This window comes from Uloborus diversus, chromosome 6 (genome assembly GCF_026930045.1).
Source record: "Uloborus diversus isolate 005 chromosome 6, Udiv.v.3.1, whole genome shotgun sequence".
NCBI lineage: Eukaryota > Metazoa > Arthropoda > Arachnida > Araneae > Uloboridae > Uloborus > Uloborus diversus.
In genome coordinates, this window is record NC_072736.1 from 73,082,563 (window position 1) to 73,101,770 (window position 19,208).

Here is a 19,208-nt window from a genome sequence, read left to right on the forward strand (position 1 = left end):
AAGTTGCTTTGTCATGAGATGTCATAGTACGCATCAGGATTGTTGGTGATCTTTCTTAAACGAGTTCACTGCAAAACCAGTTGAAACAAGAAAAGCACGTGTTGCTATTATCTAACGTTGGCGAAACAATTTTTTTTTTTTTTTTTTTTTTTTTTGTAGCACCGTGGTTTGTTCCCCATAAGAACTATATTTCAATTTAAACTCTTGCCAAACCCCGCGTTGAGGTGCGTATATTCTGGAAATCTTGATTTGCTTATTGCCCTCCTTACCCCTTCCGATATAATGTTTTCGACTCTTTCATTGAACGCCAAGAGTGCTGCGGAGCACTGTACTTCCTTTCCGTCTATGCCAAACAGTGTTTTATATTCTTGTTACATATACTGTTAGACCATTGATGAGATGTAAAGGCGACAATCCAGTTTACCGACGGAAATGGAAATATCTATTAATTTGCAGGGACACCAGTTTGCCGAATTCGAAACAGAGACACTTCCAAGTGAACGAAACACGCATCAAGATTTTCTTTCTCCTCCCTTATATTCATTGAAATAAATCGTATTCTCTCACCTTTTGCCAATTTTCCACGGTAAACATTGTCGGACAGCAGCCATGTTTTGTATGGTTTTAGCATCTCCAATGCGTTTAATCAAATCTAACAGAGATTTTATAATAATCATCGCCGAAGAGAAGAGCAAAGTAGAATGAAAGTCTCCTCCCGTGCATCTCCACAACTTCTTCAGATGCGTCACTATTTCGAGGAATTTAAAATATGTGTTAAGATTGTTGCACAACACAAAATCGAATGTGCTATTCTTACCATTAAAAATAAATCAGAGAAATACTAAGATTAAACGTATTTAAACTGCTTATGGAAATATTCTACCCTTGCTGCAAGGGCGGATACAAGGGAGGGGCGATGGGGAAGGTCGTCCCCTCCCTGAACAGAGATACAGGAACTTTGTTTAGGTATATTTTCGATATTAAAGTTCCAGAAACGTGATTTTAGAAAGCTTCGATGCTGTTAGCAGAAAGGGAGCTCTTAACTGTATTTCTTCTGTTCTGTCTGTAAATACCTTAGCTTTGCCATCAATCTTTGAGTTGAACCGCACCATTGCTGCGGTCGCTCATCTGGTTTGTTAATTCTGCATTAGCTACCAGTTTGTTTGGCTCTCTTGGCTCCCTTAAGAGATTTTTAGCCTCCAGCTCATGTGGTTCCTATTCCGGACTGATGAGTGCTAAAAAGCACGAAACTGCAGTGCTCGGATGGAATAACTGAGCTGGCGACTGTATTTATCACCGTGTCTTATTACTCCATCAGAGATAGAGATTAAAACTTTCTACTTGATTTTTTTTTTTCGAAATTGAAGTTTCAAAATTAATTTTAGACGATCTTTGATGATATTAGACATAGGTTGAGGGACTTCCCTAGATATTTTTCGAAATTGAAATCAAAGAAACACAATTGTAGAACACCTTTGATGTCATAAGGGTAAGCCATGGAGTTCAGTACACTCCTCCAAACATTGTTGGAAATTGAAGTTTCAAATAGCAAAGAGTAAAAAACAAGCACCTCCTCCTTGAAAATTTTCTGGATCCGCCCTGGCCTTGCTGCAAATGAATTGACAATAATAATGTTTGAGACGATTTATTCGGTATATATATTTTATACATGATGGCAGAAAACACGAATGAGTAGTATAGAACTCAGTTCGTCGCTTTGGATATCCAATCGACGAAAGAAGCTACTTTGGTATAGACGCCAGGATAATACATTGTGCCGCATCCGGCACCATGGGAAACGATGCCGATTAGAGTAGCGACACCATCAACAATTTGAAACAAGGGACCCCCGGAATCATTCTGAAAGAGAGGGAATAAAAATGCATTATTGTCAATTGTCCTAGTGAAATATTGTTTAAAAAATACCGAAAAAGGAGTGGAAACTGAATCAAATGTATAGACCTATATACAATGTTTTGTAGTCATTTGTGAGCGGAAAATATGTTTTTTTTTTTTTAATTCGGAAAAAGGGATTCGAAACTGACTAAATCAAATGTATAGAGGAGTAAAATTTTAAAAAGCAGTTTCTCATCTTGAGATCAGATTTTGGGATCGGATGCATAAGTAATTTTTATCCCTTCAAGTGAATTAAAACATGATGATTTAAGTACCTGGCAGGAATCTTTTCCCCTCGAGCCGGCACAAATCATAGTTTCGGTAACTGCATCGAAACCATCGTAAGGATCTTCATCATAAGCTGAATTGCACAGATCTCGTGGAACAAGAGGTACTGTCACTTCCAAAAGAACATCTGAGTTCGCACCGTCTGCCGAAAAAGAAATTAAAATGTCGCAAAAGTGAAAAAATATATGAAAGATCGTGCAAAAAAGTTTTAGTACCGTCAAAGAAGTTTAATTACTAATTATTCTCGTGAATTTTGAGTGTACAGAAACTTAATTGCACTTAATTGACGGGGAATATAATATTCATATTGATAACGAGGAATCTTTCGTTTTGGCATTGAAAACTAGAAAACATTGGTTGAATAAATCTTCTTTTGAGTTATTAAGTATAAGAATACAGATTAATGTATAAAATTGATGTTGAGACATGCAACAGAATTGAAACATGTGATGGCCTCTATATCCTCAAAAAGTAACAAATAATTGACAGTTATCATAATTTTCATTTAAAAATAATATATTTAAGAGCAAAAATATTTTTATATTTTAAGTCTTTTATTTCTTCTAAGGCAAGGGTTCTTAACCTTTCAGTTTCTGCGACCCCTTTTGAGTATTGTTGTGGAGTGACGTTTCCCGCATCACCCATATATGTTGTCAATACAAGTAGTACAATTAGAATTTGAAACTGGTAATGGTTAAGATAGCTTAAGCTGGTTATAAATGAAAATTATTCGGACACAAAATTTAACATTAACATAGAACTTAACTTTATTTTGGATAATATTATTAGAACATACGAAATTAAAGAATCAAAGGACGAAATACAAATTAATCTGATGCAATCCAGGGTGGTGAGGTTGGCACGCAAACTAGTCACTTTTACAATATCCATGAGAGAGTTGCCACTGCTTTTGTTCTTAACCGGTTTTTGATTAGAGGAAAACTGCCTATATTGGTCCCCAGCCATACGAACAAGAGGTTTGTAGCAGTAAATATGAAGCAATACGAAAAAGAAAAATATGGAATCGTAAGCCAAATTTTATAAAAAACGTGCTAAAGTAGATGCAATTAGGCTTTTTTTCCCTACAATGTCATGAAACATTCTTGCACCTATGAAGTATTATGGTACAAAACGAATATTGATATGACAATTTTTTTGCTCTTCTGTGAATTTTTAAAATGTTTCAAGGACTTTTCGGGCATCCTGTACTATTAGGTTCCGGCAAATATCCATAAACTAGAAAATCACCCGTAAAGGTATGACGTGTGAAAATTGCTTCTTCATTTTAAGTGATGCAACGGCCTGTTCGGGGATATTTTGATCGTTGAAATTTCGGGTCGCATAACTTTGGGCAGTTGTTCCTTTCTGGCAAAATCTGCGAGGTAGAAGTATATCAACTCTTTTGTTCTGCTGCCAAAAAGTTGGCAACAGTTGTTGTTGTTGTGTGCCAGCTAGGCTGGCAATTTGGGGTGCGCTGCTTCACTTTTCCAACTGTACCATAATTTGGTGTGAAATCCGACTTCCACAGTACACACATGCCATAAGGACCCGTTTATAGGGTAGGCAACCATTCACAGCATAACAACACATTCACACAAAGAAAGGACAAGGACAGGAGAGAGAGAGAAAGTACGTCCATGCCCGAGCCGGAATTACTACTGACCACTAGTCAAGGCAGGCGGCTTGGCAACAGTTGGAAAACAAAAATGTGAAGAATCTCAGATAATTTCTCGTAACAACAAAAACAAATTTCAATAACCATTCTCAATAGTAAAATAATTCATGCTTATAAATAACTTCATTGCTGGTGACAGTCAGTGGTACTCGATCAGTGGTTTTGGATATTATATGTATGAGGGTTGAAATTAAGACGTCAAACATAAACCGGTGTTTCTGTTATAACTCTTGCAAACTAAATTTACCGAATAGTTTAAAGTTTTAAAAGCCAAGTGCTTACCGGTCATAGTATGGCCCCAGCCAATCACAATTGCATTTCCATCAGGATCTTTAGTATCCGTAGGAAGGCATATACCGTTAAAGTATCCATTTGAGCGAGCAATGTCAATTGGTTGCTTGGTTTTCAACAAAGCAATGTCATTCAAATAAGAGTCGTCATCTTTGTAATCTTCATGGAGGATAATCTGCGAGAGCTATAAAATAAAAGCAAAAAAAGAACCCGCTTCATTTGTAAATATACAAGAGGCAGGACAACTGACTTTTAAATTTTAAACTAAATTTAAAGTTCATTTCTCTTTTCTTTTGAACTTCTTATACTAAGATTTCTTTATCTTTATTTTTACTAATAATAAAGCTGAAAATCTGTATGTCTGGATGTCTGTTACGGGAATAGCGCCTAGACCGTTCTGCCAATTTTTATGAAATTTGGCACAAAATTACTTGGCAGCATGGGGGTGAGCCCCTCGAAGCAATTTTTCGAAAACTCGATTTTGTTCTTTTTCTGTTCCAATTTTAAGCCCATTTTACCAAGCAAATTATCATAACAGGGACGAACAAATTACAATAACGTGGACGTGCAAATTACCATAACATGGGCAAGCAAATTAACATTAGCGAATCGGCGAGATATTCATCATCCATTATTTTTAAATACGCAGGCGGAACAAATGAACTTTTAATTTTCTACTACGGGCAAATCCATGCGGGTACCGCTAGTATATTCATAAAATTACATGTAAAAATCTTTTGAATATATTTTTTTCATATATATATATATATATATGAAAATATATGTTTTTTTTGCATCATTTTTAATTTTTTTAACATTCATTATTCTTCTTCATACAAAACAATATAGTGTGACATGTACAGCCATTCTACTAACGTATTAATATTTCGTTGTATTTCGTTGCTGTTAGCAACTTTACTTCCACAACGGAAGAACATGATATGGGTTGAGTTTTTATGCAAACGTATTATCACATGTTGATTAAAAGTTTGAAAAAGATCCGTACAACAGTAAACAGTTCCCAATTTTTTTAGCTGATTTGATGTTCTGACAGGTTAAAAAAGTCAAAACTGAAAAAGCAAATTTGGAAGATGTAGAGAGAGAAAACTTTGAAGGAAGTACAGAGTTAAATGTTTAATTCGATATTTGCTGGTATTAAGGCAATTCTCGTATCGGTCAAACTGCTTGCGCTGTTGTTTTCTACCAGTCACATGACCGACACAGCATATGATTCACCAGTCTGATATCACATTTGTCCCACTACCGAATCGAAAAGGATACCGAAGTTAATCCGTAGCATACGAGAGCTAGGCCGGTTGCTTCTTTTATTATAAAAACTGATATGGGCTTGTTTGCTTTTTATTATGGTGTTGATTATGGAGCGAAACCTAGTTTTCAAAAGAATAGCAAGAAACTGTCAATAATGTCCCAAGTAATACCAGCTATTGGTCCCGTAATGTGTTGTAAGTATATAAAACTACTTGGGAAGTTCATTAAAAAAGTTTCAATTCGGCAGAGATTTTAATATTCGATAAAATATATTAAAACAGCGATGCACTCTCAACATATATTATATATATGCACGCTCAACGATAGCTACGTTTTACTTACGGATCAATTCCCCTGTTTTTGAACATTCAAAACAGTGGTGCACTTGATCTCTTTTTACCACCCTTTTAAATACATCTTTCTAATATAAATCTAAAGGTATCTTTCTAAATTTTTCAAAATAATTAGCCCTTCAAAATGCTTTTGAGATTCATTCTCAGCTCCCCTATCCCCCTCCCCATCTGCATCTCTACTGTACCTTACCTAATATCTCGCTTTTACATGTAGACACTCCCAGATAGAAACTCAAGACATTTAGTCAAATTAAGTATGATAAATTTGGGTCAAAATTTCTAATTTACCTGGTATGTGCAATGGTTGAAGCAAAAAATAAATCTTACCGAACGTAGTCTATTTTGAAGGTATTTTCAGAAAATCAACAAATCTTACCTCATAACGTCTGACGGTATGCGCATTGGCTGTTGACAATCTATGTAATCCAGCGTATATGAAGTAGGTCTCTGGACGTCCGACATAGACCCTATCCCGTAATTGAAAATTAATGTTAACATATTTAATACATAATTACACAATGAAGAAACCTAACCATAAATAGAGTTGTAGGCATTGTAAATAGTTTTAAATCTCAACGTTGCACCATAATAATTTTATTTTACTATTAATTCTTTTTTTCCTTATTTATAGTTCGGTGTTCTTTGTCTAAAATATAAAAGTCTCCTGTCGCAATGTTAGTGTTTGAACTCCTTCGAAATGGCTCGATCGATTTTTATGAAATTTTTTATGTATATTTGGTAGGTATGAAAATAGGTCGTAAAGTATATTTTATACTGCTAGGTAATCAGGGTGTCACTATCCAGCACTTTTTCTTTTTCTGAAAATCATTGTAAAGACCATTGTTGAAATTCATTGTAAATACCATTGTTGAAAATCATAGTAAAAACCATTGTTGAAAATGGTTTTAAAAACTATTGTTGAAAATCATTGTAAAAGCCTGGCTTGCATTAATTACAAACATTTTGTTTGTAGACAAACAGAAGATGGCAACAAAATTTTTAAAAATCATTTCCGACGTTTTGCCGGAGCTTAGCATTATTTTGACAGTTTGTTCTGCATTTGTTTTGTATCACAAAGCAGTGCACGCCAAATTTTGAGCGATTCAGAAATTTTGTTTATGTGTGTGTGTGTGTGTGTGTGTGTGTGAGTGCATTACTGAATTGAGAAAATGAATGGTTAGTGGTTATTATTATTATTATTATTTTATCGGTTATCATCATCTATAGCACTACATTCCTCTTTCTGACCAAGATCTCATTCTCACAAACTTGCAATACATTCGTTACTTTTTAATTAACAACCAAAATATTCACTAGAAAATATTTATATGACCAACGCTTGCTGGAACTGCTAGTTTTGGAACTACTTTGATATACACCCCCCCCCCCCCCCCCCCAAATCGGAAATTTGGCGACTTTTTTTAATTTTCCAAAAATTGTTGCCACAAAACTTTTTAAAAAAACTCAAAAAATGGTACAAAATACAAGAAAAGACTAAATTTGGCAACAGCAAAAAACTAAAAGCTGAAAAAACCTAAATTGGCAACACCAAAATAAGAAACAGCAACCCTAAAAAGTCCGTAGAGAGTGCCAGATTTGGCGCGTATTTTTTTTTTTTTTTGGGGGGGGGGGGGGGTATATCAAAGTTATACCCTAGTTTTTTTATATAATAGGGTGGGTCAGTTGAGGAAAAAAAAACATAATTTCAATGTTTCAACTTAGTCTCTTTGCTTTCTTTTGAACGAATTGAGACAAAGTTTAATGCATTGTGTCCAAGATTACACTCTCTGGGCATAGGGTAACTGCACTAGTAACAGACATGCTTAAGACACTGCTCTCGGGTTAACTCAAATTTCTGAGCCTTGTAATGTATTTAGACTTTTTAAACTATTTTTCTTTCGGGCAACTTTCATCTCATTTAACGTTTGCCAGCTTCTGGTTCCTCTGCATTAGTTAATTCTATTTTTATCTGCTCCATTTCGAAAAAAGGTCCGACCCCCAGTAACAGACACCGAAAAATCTGATGATATCCAGTAACAAATAGAATGAGGAAAGGATGAGTAATGGAAAGAATTCTTCTTTTCTCTTCAAAATGTGCAAAAGTTCTTTATTTTTAGAACTAAGCCTTATTAAATTAAAATGAGCATGAAACACCTGCCGACCTCGTGGTTACTGTTCATAACCTTCCTCCACTGCCTTGTAAATACCAACTGGCTCATAAAATTCACTCTGATAACATTAGATGGATGCACCGTATTCATGGGTCATAGCAACGTCAGTTTTACTCGCCTAAAATTCTTATTATTTAAATATAAACTTATGACTGTCTATTACTGGTGCCGTTACCCAAACTGGGTATGAAATATTCATCATTTCAGCTTCGTGATCATTTATTACAGAGATTCATCAAACTTACGTATCAATGCAGTGTGCAGCTGTTACAATCCAATTTTCATTCAGAATGGCTGCTCCGCAGATATGGTACGAACTTTCCCCAGCTTCCAGTTGCAAGGAAACCTGCATTGGAACGAAAAAATCAAGTCAAATAAGCAGAATACAGTTAGTCTCCTTTCTGATCTCATCCCAATGTCTTGTGTGTTCAACAGCTAATGTACAGTTTCCCAGGAAAGCACTTTCTTTTGACTTTAGCTTAGACTTCTTACTTAAAGCTTAGAGCTTGATGATTAAAAACGATCGGCAGAGTTTTCAAAAAGTAAAATCTTTCCTTATTTTCTTTTTTTTTTTAAGGTAAAGACAGAGGGCAGGGACCGACTAACTAAAAGTAATGCCCAATGCGCACAATTATCTTGGTGGTATCCTGAAGACTATATCAAAATGCAGTGTCTGACTTACAGATTTGGGGCGCATCGAAGTGCCTTATTAAGGACCTTTGTCCATCACAGAACTAAGTAAATCCTTTATTATTTTGAATCCTCTTCGGTGTCCCTATGGCAGTGGCGGCCCTACGCAATTGCAACGTGGTAAATCCGCTACTGTTAGAATTAATAACAAGTTTCCTTTAAGGAAGTTTTTTCCAATTAATAAATCATTATTTTTAAAAAATACATGTATTGTTCGTCTTATTTTAATGCTATGCATAAATAATATGGATATGCTATGAACAGGAACATGCATAAGAATGTTTTAGGAATAGGGAGTCCCAGGCCCAAGCCCAGGCCTATAGTCTGTCTTTGCGGTAATCAGACCCTGGCTGGGGATCACCAATGCACACTCCACTCCACAACTTTAAGTTATCTATTAATTTCGGTCTTCATGCGTTTCAAGGTACAGAAAGTGGCTAACTTTAGGGTGTTCAAAAAATAACGGTTCATTTTCATGTAAACCCTAATGAATGAATTGAATTCTTTTTCAGGTGTTTGAAGAGGTGCTCTCCTTAGATAACTGAATAGTCCTCGTTTTTTTGAAACTGTGGTAAAACATATAAAGAGGTGTTTCCGCTTTACCCGCTAAAATACGGAAAACTGGCACCAACAAATGCCAATATGAGATGAGGGTATTAGTGAACAAATTCAGATTAACCACGGTAATCCTGAACGGTCGTCCATGACGTTTTATATTCATTATGCTACTGGTTCGTCTGAACAACGCACAAGTAACCTGATACAGTGGATGCCGGTGAATTGAAACTGGAAAATTAAATCAACCGCTTTATTGAATCCAATCCCCCCCCCCCCCGCCGTCAAAATGAGAAGAAAGTAGCACGAAAGAAAAATAGTTTAAAAAGTCTAAATACATTACAAGGCTCAGAAATTTGAGTTAACCCGAGAGCAGTGTCTTAAGCATGTCTGTTACAGAACAAAAACCAGTTTTATTGAATTAGATGCTTCATTGAATCAGCTGCTTTATGGAATCAAAACTGTTTAGAACAAAAGTGATTTATATAAGCGGCGGCCACTGTACTGGCAAATGAAATCAAAGCTTAGCGCTCTGCTGATTGAGTCACTGTAATCGTCAGTCAGCGTGCACTATGCAGCAATATTCGTATGATACGAAAACCGCGTTGAAAAAAATTGTTGCCTAAACTTCAGACGGGTAGTTTGATTTATCTTTGATTGCTTCAGTTAATAAATGAGATGATTTTATTCTTTCACATTTTTAACAAGTTAGATATAAATGTTGGGTTCTTAACGGGAAATATACTTTCCGAGGAGCTACTATTATTTATTTTAAGAAAATAGTTGCCTAGATTTGCTGAAAGTGCGGTTTAGTTACTATTTCATCATATAATTTTACGACATAGCAACAGCGACTACAGTAATGTGCATTTACAAGTATACTTGAAGCAAGTCTGGAGCCAAAGAGCTCTTAAAACCAGACTGAAGGATAAGTTGGTCTGTCCTCTGTAGAGGTTCTAGGATGAGTCAGTGGTTTATCGAGTTAGTCAAACAGACAGTCAGTACAACTGTCCCCCTCAGTTTAGTGCTTCCCTGCAATACAAAAATTTCTATTCTAAAAAAATATGTCGCTTTCAACTTAAAGAAAAAAAAAACCTTACAAGTTGTTTTTAAAAATGTATATAAGTTATTTGTAAAAGAAATTACATGTTTACAATATTATTCAATTGTTACAATAAATGATCATTGTAACTATCCTCATATATATAATAGAAAATGATCGAGTAACCCGTTAGTTTCAACAATGAAACTCGCGCCACGGCATGATAATTTGATAATATGTTTTGGTAATGTTTAACATGCAGGGAAAGGCTTTATTGTGACAAGGCTCGACTGGATCCGACAACTTAACAGTTTTACTGGTAAGACTGTCATTTCAGGGGAACGAAGAAACGAAAAAACGGTCAACAGTGAACGCTATCTACTGTACTTTAGGGTTAATCCACTGGAGTTAGGGTTACAATTTCAACTATCAAAATATCACCTAACAGGCAATTGCTTCGTTCAAATGTAAAACCAATTTTCAACCGTTATACCTTGACGGGTGACTTTCTAGTTGTAATATATTTTTGAGAAAAATAACAGATAATTTTGAAAATTAACCACAAAATTAGCATAAAAAAATGCTGCACAAAAGGAAATCATTATTATTTTTTTAGTACGGAATTTTCTTAATGCAAATCTTAGAAAATCTCTGAGGACTGGTCAAATTTTTTCGTGCACCAGGGCCAACCCAGAGAATCCACGTCCTAGTTTTTAACCACTATATGTATTCTAATTTGTACATTCTTTTAGACCAAGTCCAAATTTTGCTACACCCTGCATTTAGTGAAATAATCAAAAATTAATTAAATTTCACCATCCATGGATACTGCCCAGGATTTGTAGGATTTCCACCAATTATACGATTTGTACCACTGCCATGTGGGAATAATTGGCTTTTGCCGCAGTTTTCCACCGTTATCCCATCAATCACGTCGCTTTTTCCTCTACCTGAAAAATAAAGATGTAATTATTGAAAAATTATCGAAACACAAGTGCACATTTAATACCATTTCTTTATTTTTCAAAAAATGTTGTCGATTTCTCAGAGCAATAACGTTCAGATAATTGATTAGGCTTTTCTGTGCGTCATGGCGGCAAGAAGGGGGTAAATTCCCTGAAGTACACCGCCGTAGGCGCCTTGCACGAGCCGGGTGCCGAAGGTGGCTAGTAATTAATGAATTTCTTTATCTTGATGAATATTAATAATACGGGATGGTTCTTTACTGAAGATGTGTGATGCAACTCATATGCGAACTTGCGATGCTTTCATGATTATTATTTACTTAATTATTATTAATATATTTTTTTTGCAGCATGAAATTTTCTTTCGGACAATGGGGGTTCATAATCAAATGGGCTCATATGAGTGAATCCGAGTTTTTCAAAGAAAGAAAAGGGAGAAAAATAAATAAACTAAATAAACCCCTTGAGAAAAAGATCGTTTTTGTCCTTTTAAAAGTATTCTATGGAAGGGGGAGTGATACCCCTCCCCCCCCCGCATTAAAGCTACAAAAAGCCCTTGCTACAAACGCTCATGCTTTCGAACTTTTCACCAACATTTTCTTCTCCCGGAAAATTTTCAAATTTGTAGCCTTAAAATTACATTCTAGCTTCATATTTTTCAAAAACTTGCAATTCCAGTTTGTGTGTCAGCCCCCAGACGGGTGGTATCCGGGACAGACAGCCCCACCTGACCCGTGTAGTGACGCCACTATATATATATGCACAGACATACAGGGTGTTTCTGAACTCTTGGGCAACACTTTAAGGGGGGATAATACACATCCGTACAAACAATATAATGGCAAAAATAAGGGCGATAAGTTTTCCAAAGGAGATAATCGCCACTGAAGTTCAGGGTCCAAAATTTAAAATGATCATAAAAAACGGAAAAATTGGTCGATTCGTTTGTGGTTTTCGCTAAAATTATTCTTTTTATCAGCATTTTCTTAAAGATTAATTTTGAAGATCTAGTTTAAAAAGTGTCGATGGAGGGTGCTTTAGATTTTGAAGTAACGAACAACTATTTTTTACCTCTATTTTTGAATCTCATTAAATGTTTTCTAATACTTGGACTTAAACTTACATTTTGAGCTCAAAATCTGAATTGTTGGAAGTGATTAAGTTGCGAAAACTCAACTGTCTTCAAAGCTTGAAATACACTTTGTCATAAAAAAATATATGCATCAAGAATAAATTGAGCTGTAACCAACAAATTCGGTAGGAATGCAGTTTTGTAAGAGATGATTTAAAGTTCGTTGCCAGTGACGAATGGGTAAGCGCGCTATGCGCATGCAAGGTGCGTAGATAACTAAGATTGAAAGTGTGAAAGCTTGTGTCAAAAGGGACTTCAAAAGAAACTGTCGAGTTGCAAGGACGCTATTGTGACTAGGACGACCTTTTAGAAGTATACGAACAATTGTTGGACTTTTTAAAGGGACGTACAGTAGGTCTCAGAGAAGCAGGTTGGTTGTACGCGCGTATCTGGCACCACCTCGGTCGGAGCGATATGGTAGTAGCTTCGTGTAGGTAAAAATAAATGAATCACTCCATTGCGATCGGTTGAGACTCTCTAGAAGCAGAAATGAGTGCGAAGATCTCACATCATAAGAGCGGCTACTACCGTATCAACATAGTTGCTAACATCTAACTAGTTCCATGCCGTTCAACACCTTCTAAGAAACTGATGGTTTCAAGAAAAACAATCCTGAGTGGGCTGAAAGACGCTAGTATCTCGAACCGGCATTTCCATTGCGGTGATATTGGATTTTCGCAGCACTTGATTAGCTGGGGTGTGACAGATAGGAGGCATGTTATCTTCAACGATAAATCACGATTTAGTACCAGTTGTCATAGGTAACTTATTTCACCCCATACCACGCCGTGTATTGTCTTACATAGCTGCTAAAGGAGGCTATACAACTGACGGTTTTGTAAGTTTTATTGTGTCATAACTTCTTAATAAAACAATCTTTTGTTCTGAATTTCAAATCATTACCTTATATTGACATAGGCCACATTCATTTTAAGTTTCGTAAAGATCACTCGCCCAAGGACTCCGATTGTGAGCTGAAAATTTAAGTTTAAGTCCAAGCATTAGAAAACATTTAATGAGATTTAAAAACAGCGGTGAAAAATAGTTGTTCGTTACTCCAAAATCTAAAGCGCCATTTTTAAAACCACATCTTCAAAATTTGTTTTCAAGAAAATATTGATAAAAAGAATGATTTTAGCAGAAACAGCAACCGATTCGAACAATTTTTCTGTTTTTTTATGATCATTTGAAATTTTGGACTCTAAACTTTCATGGCGCCTATCTCCTTCGGAAGACGTTTGGGACCCTTCTTTTTGCCATTATGTTGTTTGTCCTGATGTTTAGTATCACCCCTTAAAGCTTTGCCCAAGAGTTCAGAAACACCTTGAAAATAGTCAAATAAAGTATTCTTTGTAGGTACGATTTCCTCACCTTTTACAGCTTCAAGTCCAGAAAAAAGCAAAATGATGAAGACAGTTTTCCTGTAAAGAAGATTAAAGTTTAATCCTCGTTTTTTTATGCTCAATTTTTAATTTAATTTACGGTAAACAGAAGAATAATGACATTGTAATAAAATTTTTGATGAACATGTAGATTTAGTAGCAATAAAAAAGTCTTGAAAAATGTTTTGAGTGTATTTTCATAGATTAAGCGATCAAGAATAACTTGAAGAAATGTGTTCGTAAATACAGGGTGTCCTGAAAAACACTGAATGTTTTCAAAAATTTATAACAGGAGAACGGTTAATGATAAAAAAAATTCTTGCAGAAAATTCATGTGGTGGGCCCTAAATTTTTTCCCTCAGAGTTCCAAATTTTAGTTCAAAAATGTTTCAACAGATGGCGCTGCACATAGTAAGCCGGTAAGTCAAAAAAGAAGAATTTCACCGATTTTTCCTCCGACTGTGCCATGGGACTACAGCCGACAATTGTTTAAAAATATTTTTCTGTTCTTTTATTCATTATTTTCGAAAAATTATGATGTAATTTTCTATATATTTTTTGACTTACGGGCTTACTATCAGCAGCGCCCTCTACTGGAAAAATTTCAACTAAAGTTTGGAACTCAGGGGGAACAAATTTACGACCCACCACATGAATTTTTTGCAAAAATTATTTTTTTACCACTTACCGTTTTCCTGTTATCAATTTTGAAAAACAGTCAGTCTTTTCAGGACACCCTGTACATTTTGTTCAAGAAATAAGGGTAATGTGCAATGTGCATCTCGCAAAAATTATTGTACATAAATAGTCACATAATACAGCTGGTGCTGGTAGTCACTTAATACTAAGTATTAATTTTACCCATCATGACATGCAATATTTACCTACTATGAAAAATGGAATGTAGAATCACACTAAACTCATTGTGGATTGGTCACGCTGATAATCATTTTAGTGTGTGTACGAAGTAATTTTTTTTTAACTCCCTGAAATAATGGCGCTTTTTCTCCAACCCATAATTTATGACCAGAGAAAAATAGAAGAGATTCTCAGGAATAGAAAAATATAAAACGCTCTCAAAAATGACGGTTGGCTTCATTCAAGTTATTGCCAGTGATCGAATCTTTTTTCTTTTTCTTTTCTTAGATAAATTGCAAAAAAAGCAACAATTTCACGAAAATTTTAATCTTAAATAAACTTTATAGGGTGATGGGTGTGCCAAAAAAGGCCATGTAGACCATTGGGGTCAGCCCCCCCCCCCGTCATCCCCTTTTTCTGCGTAGAATGGCAAAAATTCGATAGATCTTGATTTTATTTTGGTAAGAAAGCCTAATTGATGATAAAGCGTTATCAACAAGCAGTTTGCTGACAACAGGAGAATCTAGCGATTAATTATTAAAATGGAACAAAAAGCAGTTAAAACCATAATTGAAAAAATAAGTTAGCAATAATTAACCAATTTAATTATTAGGACCTTTAATTAAATTACCAGAAAGCACAATAATTTACATCTTTACTTTTTTCATAATTCAAACAAGAGTCAGTCAAAATTTCGAGACACGTCATTTGCGGCACACCGAGAATCTTCTTTCACTGATAGAATATTTTGTTTTTCTTTTTCACTTTCGTCTTTCAAAAAAGACAGTAATGTGACTTGTTTTCTTTTGCGATTTTATCACTCATTTTTACGATATAATTTTAAAATCATGTTTCACAATTAAAACTCAAATGGATTTACGCTGCATTGGAAAAATATCCGCGTTACATCCATGTAGAATAATGAATTACAAATAATAAAAGAATTTTTCACTTTCCTGCCCCTCTATGAAGTAGCAAAATTATAGTACAAACACACAAGCCTAAAACTGCGCTTTTTGGCCTTTAATTTCAAAAATTCTTCTGATCCCCCCCCCCTCACGAAAAATAAATCGCTAAGCCACTGACTCAATAACTAAAATGGCAGAATAACTTTGAAACAGGCAAAAGCGTCATCCAATAATAATGTCACACTTTAAGATGGAGGCGCGAAATTGTGAGTTTGTGACAAGGGGGAGGGAGGGGGTAACAAGAAGTGCGACAAAAACATTTTTGCGACCACAAAATGTTTAGGTAATATGGCCTAACATGTGACAAGGGGAAGGGGAAGACGAGGTGTGACAATTTGTGACAAAGGGGAGAATGTCAAATATGATGAAAAAAAAGTGCGACATCATTTCTGTACCTCAGAGCCAGAGTGACCTAGGTCTAAAAATTGCATTTTTGCGTTTATTATTGCATTGTATGTAGAAGTTCATTCTGCATCGAGCCATGTGAACGAAATTCTTTAGAAAAAATCATTTTAAATTTTTTACCAGGGTTAAAAGAGCGCGCGTCCCATACTTAGTATGTGCCATAAAAAAGATTTTCCCTCTCTTGTAAAATTATCATAATGTGACTTGCGTCCTTCTGGTTTTGAGGTACAGATTTGTTGACAGCCCCCAATAATTCATTTTGAATGGTTTTAGGCAGTATCACTACTTAATTGTGGACAAAAAAAACTATACTATTAGGTAATATTTGGATATACTACTTAAACTTAAACTGTGCAATACTTCAGGAGTTTTTCATTCGTTTTATGTCCACAGCTACAATAAAGCTCATAAAAGATGAGTGGCATAGTTTGAAATAGAGAAACTGCAGGTCAAAGTTAGAATAAACTGGGCGATTCTCGAAAAAATGTTCCGCGCGTAACACTAAGTTTTTTATTTTATTCAAGTAACTATTAATTAAACATGGGATTAACTGTTATGCTTTGATAGTATATTAAAGCATGTATTATTCCCCAACAGCATTATTTTTTAAAGGCTTTGGTTAGCAGGAAAGAATAAAAAACTTACCGTTATTATTTTTTCGAGAATTGCCCAACTATTGTCTTCTTTTTGAAACCAACTAACGCTGAAAAAAACTTACCTCATATTATATTGGCGCTAAAGCAGAGAATAGGTTCAATATTTTTGAAACATTCTTTACTTTTACCACACGTTTATCGATCATGAGATAATGGTTATCACTTTTTGTACGGATTACAGGTCTAATATGGTAACAGAAGCTTCAGTTCTCAAGGAAAATGAATCCATAAAACACAAATTGCTCATTCTTAATGCTTTTCGGGAGACAACAGAAAAGCGCTATATATCCGAAACCTCGTTTTAACGAAGGTTATAAAAAGTAACTACAGTTGACCCTCGTTTTACGCGTTTGTTACGTTCCACGGAAATGCCGCGTAAATCGAAATAGCGTTAATTGAGACTTATTATTAGTATGGAAAATAAGGGTTAGGTTCCGGAAGAAGAAAAAAACTTCATTCTAGTGATGACTAATTGTATGATAAGTTTAATGTGTACTTATTTTGATTTCTATGCACAATATGTATAAATAAAACACAAATTAATTTAGTGTTTATGAAAAGGAGTTGGCTATCATAGTCTCTTGGAAGTTAAGAATTTTTCTCCGTAGTTCTTTGCAGAGCTTTAACGCATCCATGATAGAATCTTCCTTCACTAACAAATCAGAAAGATCATTTCTATTGTCAAGAAAAGCTCAAAACTTTCAATGTTAATGTTTTTGGTTCTGTGTCATCGATGTCGGTATCCTCGTTGCTCTTGTCCTCCTTTGTCACTCCTAAAAGCTCTTCTTATACAAATACAAATACAAAAGTGACGACCAGCTACAGGCTCTGGGCCCAGCCAGACTGGTCCTAGTCAATTTACAATCCCCAATGAAGATCAATGGCCCTCTTAAAACTATCTACTCCCTTGCTCGTTACCACCTCTTCCAGTAAGCTGTTCCAAGGTTCCACTACCCTGCTAAAATAATAATTTTTCCTAATATCCATGTTAGCCTGAGATTTAAATACCTTAAAACAATGACCCCTTGTCCTGTTTTCAGTGCTTAACTTCAGCCCCGTAACTTCTTTCATTTTAATAAATTTAAACAGCTGAATTATGTCCCCTCGGTCTCTTTTTTGCTCAAGACTACATTTTTAGCCTTCTAAGCCTGGAATCATAATCTAAGTGAGAAAGTCCATTTATTATCCTTGTAGCCCGCCTTTGAACCCTTTCCAATACATTAATGTCTTTCTTAAGATAAGGAGACCAAAACTGAACAGCATATTCCAAATGAGGTCGTACCAAACTTCTATATAAGGGCAGAATAACTTCTTTCGATTTGTTTGAAATAGATCTATTGATAAACCCAAGCATCTTATTGGCTTTGTTACTAGCAATGCTGCACTGCTGGTTAAACTTTAAATCCTGACTTATTAAGACCCCCAGATCAGTAACTTTGTCTGCCTGAACTTCCAGTGAGTTCTGAATTATATGAGTTAAATAACTTTACTTCTGGAAAAAGCTCTGGAACAAGTCACATAAAATGTCTCCAGTGACCCAAGCTCGATTTAGCACGCCAAAATGCAGTTTATAACGCGTAATATGAAATCTTTAGGAATTTAGATTTTGAAAGAGGGGAAAATTTGAGCTGTTTTCATTGCCGCATCCGCGCAAAATAAAATAAAGGTGTCAAATCTTGAACCGCGTATAATCGAAACCGTGTAAAAAAAACCAGCGTAAAACGTGGGTCTACTGTATTTATTTAACGTACAAATAAATGATGTGTACGTTTGCAAAGAATTTCGTTTATTATCATATCAAGACAATTTCCTTAATACAAACTACAGAAAAAATTATTCTACAATGGAGTTGTTTCCTTTAGTCAAAAGTAGTATTTTTAGTCATTGAAATTGATAGAATAAGGGGTACCCGATAGACCATCTCCGATTTCAATGAAATTTTATAGAGGTGTAGAGATGCCTTTGAAACTAATTTATGCAAATTTTCAGCTTTCTAGATCCAAATCTTGAAGATCTAGGATCTCCATAAAATGGTCCAAAATGGTGGATTAGCGTGCCAAACTACCAAGTTTCGACTAATTTTACAGAAAATATTATCACACTGGAAGCCTGAAATTTTTGGCTCTTAAAGTGCAATTAGCTTTTAATACATTCAAGTATTTTTGGAAATTTGAGCTTATTAGATTTTTTATAGCTCGCGTGTAAACTCGTGAAAAAGCACGGCGGGGAAATTTTTTCCTGGATTTTAGGTTGTCATAAAATCTGAACGAAAATGATTCAAAGGCTCGTACTTCGTGATTACATTGTAAAAATTCTTGTTCTTAATGGGTTACAGTTTCAGAGCTTAAATATCTATTTTCTAAAAGATATTGTCATCCGAAGTGGCTATCAAAACACTCGACGTTAAATCCCGGTTATCACAAATTTGCCATTTCAACTGCGCTTGCGCGCGAACTTAGCTGATTTCTAAAATCTTGCTAAAATTAATTACAAACATTTTAAATTTGGAAATAAATATGAGATGGAAACAGATAAAAATTAGAAATCACAAAGTTTTCGCTGATTTAGTTTTTAGGCCTTGGTAAAGATTTAATTTTGCAGCTTAATTATTA

The 19,208-nt window shown here is 35.2% G+C and overlaps 1 protein-coding gene across 1 annotated transcript; it reads right to left on the minus strand.

Annotated features, from left to right (window-relative positions):
• Positions 1 to 1,629: 1,629 nt before the first annotated feature.
• LOC129224631 (venom peptide isomerase heavy chain-like) lies at positions 1,630 to 16,669 on the minus strand. Its single transcript, XM_054859116.1, has 8 exons — positions 16,659 to 16,669; positions 13,699 to 13,748; positions 11,047 to 11,180; positions 8,189 to 8,289; positions 6,149 to 6,239; positions 4,142 to 4,334; positions 2,172 to 2,326; positions 1,630 to 1,860 (listed from the first exon to the last, which is right to left on the minus strand). Exons 1-8 carry the CDS (start codon positions 16,661 to 16,663, stop codon positions 1,705 to 1,707), a joined length of 885 nt encoding a protein of 294 aa, XP_054715091.1. The 5' UTR covers positions 16,664 to 16,669; the 3' UTR covers positions 1,630 to 1,704.
• Positions 16,670 to 19,208: the final 2,539 nt, after the last annotated feature.